This window comes from Cariama cristata, unplaced genomic scaffold, assembly GCF_000690535.1.
Source record: "Cariama cristata isolate BGI_N322 unplaced genomic scaffold, ASM69053v1 scaffold13000, whole genome shotgun sequence".
NCBI lineage: Eukaryota > Metazoa > Chordata > Aves > Cariamiformes > Cariamidae > Cariama > Cariama cristata.
The window spans coordinates 21,662-30,083 of record NW_009596453.1 but is presented as its reverse complement, the minus strand read 5'-3'; the positions used below and the strand labels follow the sequence as shown (position 1 = coordinate 30,083).

The 8,422-nt window shown below is 45.9% G+C and overlaps 1 protein-coding gene across 1 annotated transcript in view; it reads right to left on the bottom strand.

Moving 5' to 3' along the window:
- Positions 1-584: 584 nt before the first annotated feature.
- The window catches only part of NRD1 (nardilysin (N-arginine dibasic convertase)), a gene marked incomplete at its 5' end in the record, with an annotated part of 29,494 nt that continues 21,656 nt past the window's right edge, over positions 585-8,422 (bottom strand). The window contains 11 exons of the mRNA XM_009706188.1: positions 585-802; positions 1,060-1,149; positions 1,401-1,517; positions 1,820-1,910; positions 3,484-3,567; positions 4,195-4,247; positions 4,603-4,650; positions 5,142-5,280; positions 5,580-5,611; positions 6,882-7,044; positions 7,403-7,530. Of these exons, the coding sequence (XP_009704490.1) occupies positions 605-802; positions 1,060-1,149; positions 1,401-1,517; positions 1,820-1,910; positions 3,484-3,567; positions 4,195-4,247; positions 4,603-4,650; positions 5,142-5,280; positions 5,580-5,611; positions 6,882-7,044; positions 7,403-7,530 (1,143 nt within the window). The remainder of the gene's footprint in view (positions 803-1,059; positions 1,150-1,400; positions 1,518-1,819; positions 1,911-3,483; positions 3,568-4,194; positions 4,248-4,602; positions 4,651-5,141; positions 5,281-5,579; positions 5,612-6,881; positions 7,045-7,402; positions 7,531-8,422) is intronic.

Genomic DNA, 8,422 nt, shown 5'->3' with positions numbered 1-8,422 from the left:
CTGGCTCACCAGCACTTTAGGAACCTTTGAATTTCTGTGCTTTTGCTTGAAGTTAAATATTGTTAAGTAAATAGCTATATGTAGCAATCAAACTATTTTTTCCTTCCACAGTTAAATCTAGCTTTTATTTGATTTCATCTCAATTTTGACTATGATGTTGCACATACAGAAGAACTGAACAAAGCAGTGTGAGATTAAAGCCTTGGGCTTTTTTTCCCCCTCCCACCCACTCCTCCAGCAGAACACTTTCTTTGAGGAGCTGTAACCGCTATTGAGCAACTGCTACAGCACTGCAGGAAGGATGCACAAGACCCTCTGAACAAAAAGGCTTCGGCCAGCTGGAGAGGAGAATGTGGTGGGGGAAACTCACCCTTCGCTCCAGCTAGAGGTCAGGGCTGTGGCTGTTCTTAATGAACTTGGGAGATTAATGAGAAAGGTTGGCTGGAAACTTCCTTGAGGGAAGCTTCCTCAGTAGCTGAACAGGGAGCTGCATCCCAGCTAACACACTACAGCCCTGCTTTAATAAAAACAGGTTCTCATGTTTATGTTGCAGAAAGCACCTCTATTACACATCACTGCATCACTGCAGGGCAAGATGTCAATTTTATTTTAATATTTTATGGTAAGGGAGAACATTCAGAGTTGATGTGTAAGCTTTGATGTCCTTGATGGAAGTGACATTAGTCATCAGAGAAGATGGGGGCAAGAAAATAAGATGAGGTATTTCACCAGATGAGGAATTCTGTACTTCTGAGACAGCTGTAACCTCTGAGTCCCCTTCGTGTTTTCCATATCCAACCACCTGGAAAAAAGTTACCAAAAAAGAAATTTGGCTCTCATTCAGTGTTCATCTGCCCTGACAATGAAATACAGATACTTAAATGCAATTTAACGAAATGACAGTAATTAGAAATGTAGAGGATAGGAGCAGTCATGTGGATAACGACCACATGAAAAGTTAGATTACAGAGCTCTTCTACCCCACCCTTACTGGGCTCTCTGCGGTTACCAAAGTTTGGCACGTCAGAAGCTGGCAACACAGAGCTGACAAACACTCACGTGCACACTGAGCACTTTCTTCTTGTTGCTTCTGTGAGCTTGGAACCAGGTGACCAGGTCTGATTTTGTCACAGACTTCAGAGCTTCAATCTGAAACCCACAGGAATGAGGTTTAAAGTAGCACAGTGGTGATTCAAGTCATTTTCAACATAAAAATGTTTTCTCTACAAACTATATCCCCCTAGATAAAAGAACCTTTTTAAAAGAGCATGTAGTTGTAGCATCAGTGTGTTGCTAGTAGCGTAAATGCCCCTATTTATGTTTTGCATTTAAAACTGCTGCAAAAAGGGACAGGCGAGTGGTCCAGTTGGCATCACTTACAGCAACGAGGAACTACCAACCTCACGGGCAAGCCTGTCAAAGAGATACTGCTGTGTCACAACTTCATTCCAGTTCCTGTCTACTTCTTCTCCAAGATGGGAGTCTTCGCATTCTTTAAGTTTGATCAAAGCTGTAACCTACATTTGACAGAGACAAAACAATTAGTTTCAACAGGTTTAAAAACGACCTTAATTTACCATCACGTTCGCTGAAGTTGAAAGAAACCCCAAATTACATTAACAAGGCAGTTTATTGCTTTCAGACTTAACTGAGAGCAAATGTTTAGAGAACAACTGCCCAACGGAGTAAGAGGGAGGATTTAGAAATGAGTCTTTTGTCCAGAAAAAACTCAGAAATATGCCAGATAGGTGCAACCAAATCCTCCAGTTCAGGTGTCGCTCAGCAGTTCAAGGAAGCTCTTTACAAGGTCAAGTTTTACCTGGGTGCTAAAAGCATCTTCAGTTAAATGCTTGATTTTCTCTTCAAAGCAAGAAAGAAACTCCTCGATTTTCTTGTCAACCAGTTCAGAACTAAGAGAGAGTTAAATAATTAAATCAGGCACGAAAATTAAAAAACGATACTGAGGGTAAAGGAGCAGAACAGCCCCAAAATGATGAGGGAATGTTTGGGACAAGCTCCCTTCCTTTCTTTCCATCTTCCCTGCTATCAGGGAATAAAACCAGTGCTCTGATTTTTAGTGGTATCAAGTATTAGTCAAACACGGGGACTTCAGATAACGAAGCAGCAAGAGGAGTCGCTGCTGAGACGCGGTCAGGGCCCCACGCTGCGGTACGTACCCCACAGCAGCACACGTGAGTGTACTCTTATCGGGGACACCTCCCCCCGCCCCCAACTGCAGTCCTGAGCCCAAACAGTTTTATGTGCTATTGGATTGAGACAAAAAGAAAAACAATGTGATGTGACGGAGTGTGAGGTTTCTGACACATTAAAACCTTCAGAGGTGACACAGCCTCAGTAATGAAAGTGTCATCCAAATGTAAGAGGCAGCAGTAAGCAGTATGCTGTGCTAATTAAACTTTCACTGACACAGCAGTATTATTTTTCAGAAGCTGCATATTTTTTACATTACCCTTCAACTTTGGCAGATCAAATACCTGTAGTTAGCGCCAGCTTTGAGCAAAACCATAGCATTGTTCTGTCTGCTGAAAGGGAGCCAGAAGAGCAGCGATGTAAGATTTACTTGGCGACAGCGTGAGCTCTCCTGGCAGAGTAACTGCAGAAGGGCAGTGGGATATTTACTTAGTCTTTGGATTACTTTTCCCTATTCAAGTCAGGACTGCTGCAGTTTTAAGAAGCTTAAGGCTATTGCTTTATTTAGGTGTTGGTTTTCAGTCACGATGTTGCAACTGTCACAGCATTGTCACAAGCTGAGGCCAGGAGTACTCGCTTCTGACATTCCCTTTGGGCTCTTGCGTAACTTCCCCTCATAGAGTAAAGAGGTGTGGGCTCTCACATGGGAGCAGGGGCACGGAAAAGCTCAAGCAAACGCAAATGGAAGTCAGCTGTGACCAGATCTAAGAGAACAAGTAGAAGATTAAATGAAACTCTTAGTAATAATTCTTCAGCTGGATGTTGTGTCAGTACACCACTCACACAAAATACGCCATGTAAACACAGTCACAGAGTGAGTTTGATGCCTCGCTCTATCCCGTGAGGCTCAGACGATCAGTCCCTGAATACACACAAGGTCCCCTGGCCACCTCGTCAAGCACAACTTTTCTAAAACCAGTTGCCATAAATTTCCTGCGTCAAAGTCAGTCAGAGGACAGCAGCAACCGCTGCCATTGATGGAGATGCTTTGCACAGCAAAACACTGAGAAACGGCCAGCTGATTCCTCGAGTCTGAGGCCGGCAGATGCGCGAGACCCCTCCTCGAGCCGGTCTGCATCAGCCAGGCCCTGCTGCCTGAGCCTCTGCCAGGAGGACGTGGTAGCCTCTGCCAGGGACACGTGGTGGACACGTGGTGGACACGTGGTGGACACGGTGCAGTAAGGTCACCAGCAATGGGGGCTGGCAGCTCAGGGGCCCTTCCCGCAGCCCAGGGCTGGGAGTGGTGATGAACATGAACCACCGAGCACTTACTTGTATTTAGTTGCCTGGGTTGCTACTGTGACCGAGAAGCCAAGAATCCCGGAAGTATTCCTGCAGGTAGGGTACACGTGGTAGCTTAAAAAAAAAAAACAAAAACAAAACCAAGAAAAAGGGAAACAAACAAGTCATTTCACAAGCACAATTAAATTTTCATTTACAGGACATGCTACAAGTTAAAATAGCGTTGGTACTTTAAAAAGAAAAATCTCAGATAATACATTCTCAATAGTCTTATTTCCTTTATTTTCTGCATCGCTGCACTTTAGTGTTTTCTCATTTTTAGGAAATCGTTTTAAGCTTGGCAGAGTATTTGTGTTTGCGTTCCTGCAAACTAATTCAAACAGAGTGACAGACCTATAGGTGCGAAAAGCTCGTCCCAGTTTCCTGAGGTAGAAGGGTGCCTCTGAGGGAGGCTGTGACACGCCACAGAGCTGCTGCGAAAACAGCCCTGGGGAACGGGGAGCTGATTTAGGAAGTGGAAGGAACAACTTTACGCTGAATAATTCTGAGTGAACACACTGGTAATAGATGCAATTCTTATAGGACTCAAAAGCAGCTTGTATCGATGGGTGCTCTTGGTTTTGACGTGTTTATGTTGCTGTTCCCAGCAAATTACAGTAATCCAGGAAGGGTTTCCAGAGTAAAATTACTAGGGAACAGCAAAAGCAGGTGCGTAGGAGCTCTGCTCCACAGTGAACTCACCCAAGGGTCTGCTTGGTTCTCAGGAAGTCAAAGCAAGGCTCTTCCATGTGCATCTGAAAGGGAGCACAAACGCATTACAGCAGAAGCGACGCGCTCCTCTCAGTCACCCATCGGGCTCCACAGGGAAAGGGGATCACAGCATGGAAGTGCTGCCTTTCCAACTACACCCATGGAATTAAGAGAGGTCTTGGGCTTCTGGGTCGGTAGCTAAGGGAACAGTCATCCCTACTGCCCATCCCTGCAGCAGTCTGGGGATCCTGTCCCAAACACTCCAAAGTGTGATCAGAGCCAGTAACGGACAGGTGCTCTCCCCTTTGTACCATTGAGCCCCGGGGCCTTATCTTGGTCCCAAGCACTGTTTGCAGGGAAGACACTTGGGTGAGTTAGGAGACACAAACACTAACTTACCACAAGCAGCTCCATCAGGGTATATTCCCTTAGGCTCCTGGCACCTGACTAGAAAGAAAATGAAGAATTTAGAGTGATTTCGTGGAGTTAAATGCTAGAGTTCAGACCAAGGTGACAGCTGTGGCACACACCTCAGCCTGGACTGCAGCACTAAATGACAATTTGCAGCAGGGACAGCTGGAAAGTTCTTGTTTTCCGCGGGGGCCTCAACGTGGCCTTCGGAAGAGAGAGGAGGGGCTCAGCGCAGGCCCATGAGATCAGTGATGAGGACACCAGGAAATCACCAAAGCACAAACCCAGCTACCAGCACTAGCACAGGCCAGGAGGGGAAGATGCTGGTTTCAGGGAACCCCACGTGCTGCGAGAGCCCACCTGGGTTTAGCCTCTTAGCCCAAGGGCGCGCACTTACGGGAGGTTTCGGTGAGCTCTCTGTAACATCCCTGCCCAGAGACCGCTCTCAAGACTGTGCCCTAAGTACAGCCGTAGCAGCAGCAGCTACCAGAGGGAACAGGCCAGCACACACCAAGCTAACGCGTTACCTGGTAATAGACTGTCACTTCAGAGTTGGCATCACCTTTGTTGAGAGTTTTCACCTTACAGAGCAGATGCGTATTTGGCAAATCCACCACCCGGAACTGAACAGGGCAGGGATGGGCCAGGGGAGCAAACTGGAGCTTTCTGAAGGGAGCACAGACAGCAGAGCGTCAAACACCCACTCACATCTTAGCCAAAACCAGTATAACACCCAGACATTTACACACTTGGTCTGACATTATTTTCCTCTTCCCCAAACCAGAACAATGTCCGTTTAAACTGCCATGATGAACGGTCACCTCCCGCAAACTTCAGCAGTGCTGTATCCAGGAGGGGAGAAGGGAACTTCTGCATTGCTCCCACCCTGATCCCTTCCTCCAAAAAAGATTAACTTGATTATAGTTTCCAAAGAATGAGTGGTGCAAGAGTCAAGAGATACTCACTGAACAACATAATTCAGAAAATCCTTTGCTTCCTAGGAGTGAAAGCATAAACATAAGTTTTATTTAGAAGAGAATTATTACCCCAATTCACAACCACACACCCCAGTGCATCGCTTGAGAAAGCGACCCCCCCAAGCAAAGAACAGGCAAGCTCTGTCACACCGCCTATGTCCCTGCCCCCTCGCCTTATCCCAGGTCCCTCTGGACACCTCCGCACCACGCTGTGAAGCGAAACAGAGTCTCCAGGCAGTTTCTTGCACTCTCCAGAAGGAGAATGCAGAAGCCAGAGAAATAGCATCAGCCATCACAACAGCAAAGGGTGGACATAAGAGGAGATAAGTCCCCTCTCCTGTGCATGAACTGGGAGCTGTCGGAAGGAGGCTCGGGCTTAAGTGGAAGAAATGGGAGGAAGTAAGAGAAACTGATGGAGGAGTTACAAGGTTGCACGTGCCAGGCTGTGAAAGGAGCTTAGCTCACACAGAGGCTGCCGCAATAAAAGCATTTTGAATCAAGATTCTTAGCAAATCATGATTAGATCCTCAGACCTCCTCCTGTTCCACAGCTCAGGTGGGGACAGCTGACATTACAAGAATCTGACCTCCCAAAGGACATCAGCACACTTTCTTTAGGAGGCTTTAAACAGTTTAAGGACAAACACCACCACCTAAGGCAAACTTCTTGGCCCAAGTCACAATTGCAGGTGGTTTCTCTCCCATGCCACACGCAGGCATTCAATGACACTGGATACAGGGAGCTAAGTCCCATCACAACCCTGTCTTAAAAAGCCTCACAGGGCTATGTGTGACCTAGTCCCAGGGTAGAAGTCCTCGATGAACACTGCAGGTGCCTGACAGGACTGAAGATGACTGGACCTCAGTGAGGTTGGATCAAACCATGCAGGCAATCCAACTTCCAGGATAAATGTACTTTGAGGGAAGCCTCCTCCTGTGGCACCACCATGGAAATGTCTCAATATCAAATATATCAATACACCAAACAATATAAAAACCACTAGGTTACAGGCATATTTCTACCACATTTTTCCCTCTCCGCAGTTTAAATCCAAATTCCTGGAAGTTTCTGTTCAAACTGGCAACTATGGATTCTCCAGTGGCTCATCCAGATGAGCATTCCTGAGTTGGAGGTGTTAGAGGTGTGGCTGCCCTGTACCAGTGAGCCTCCAGATTGCCAGGACCGAAGAGGCAGTGAGCTGGCAGGTGAGTGCTGGAGTTGTGGTAACTGTGTTAAAGCACATTTTAAGAACAAGTTTGAGCACGTGTCAGCTGCTGAAGCTGTACTTACTCTGCTCGTGAAGTTTCCTTGTACGAGACCCTCTACGAAGAGCTGCGATTTGAAAGCCTTAACAAAGGACGAGAGAGACTCAATGGAAAGGCCGTTCATCAGCGTCTGGTATTTATCTATCATGGACCACCTGCCGTGTTCTAAAATCAGGAGACGCACATCCCTGCGATGCAAGAAGGAAAACAAAACCACAGGCTGTCAGGAGCTCCTCCATGTAAGAGATCTCACCTCTGACTTGGGATCGTACTGGAGACAGGGACACGGTCCCCAGGAGCGTTGCTGTGGGCTGACTCTGCCCTCCCTCAGCACCCGCTGTTGGCTACGGGTCACTTCAGAACAGAACCTGGATGTCCAGTCTGACCCCCATGTTTGATAAGCTGGTTGCAGAGTTGCCTGAACTCTCTAAGCTATAAGCAAACCCTGGAACAAGCCTCTACGAGCACAGAGCAGTGATTCCTCAGCTTTCTGCTCAACCTCAACACTTGCTGTGCAGCCACTTTTTGCCCTCCCCCAGAACTCACTTGGCCAGAGTCTCAGGTTTGATGAGGATGTTGAAGTATGTTTTCTTCAGCTGCTCTGTTATCATTTCAAAAACTGCTGGAGTAAAGCTGAAGTCAGACAAGTAATCAATGATGAGCTGAAATAGAAGCTGTAAAGAAAACAGTTTTAAGCTGGGGTTGGTTGTTTTTTTTTTTAAAAAAGAACCAATTTAAACTTAATCCTATATAATAATGAAAGAAAATCATCATTATTTGGTCAACATAAGCGACACGCAGTATCACTAAAGCACATTCCTCAATTCTGTTAGATGTTCTTCACCTAACAATTCTATACCAAATTACATCCAGTTTCAAAAGGACAGCATTTTTAGAAAGTGAATGAAATAAGCTCAATATTCCAAATCAACAGGAGTTTCCACATTCTGTTGAAACAAACCTAGCGTGTAACTCCAACATTTCTGTATTAGACATTCCAGTTTTTCCTTTTACAGCTGACGAGCACAATAACATCACAAGAGAGCAACATTCATGATTGAAAAAAAGACTATTCAGACCATGCTATTTGCATCTCTGGCTTTTTCTGTTAAACCTCACATTAATAAGCTTGACAGACGACTGACCGTCTTGTTAAAGCTCCAGCCAAGGTCTTGCAATGAAAGTCTAAAGGAAGTTTGGTGGTTCTCTCCTCTTCGATCACTACGTCCTCTCCGTGCTTGCCATGTCTTACATGGCCAGCGTTTAGAGAACGGGAACAGGGATCCCCCAGTCCTCGAAGGTAAGCTCATAGCAACCCACCAAAGAAAAACTGCCTCCAAAATGAGTTATGTTCAGAAGCTGTGTCTCCGAAGTCAAATTGTAAACAAAATCTATTTTCAGACACACTTCTCCAGACAGTGTGCAAATAGCCTTAGCTTATAGATGGAGAGGCTCTAACACTCAATACAGACATGGGAGACTCATAGCTCCTTTTAAAGGAAAAGCTGTTAAAAGTCTTAATGGAGATAGTTATTAATTAAAGGAAGATTTCTCTTAAGTCAGCCC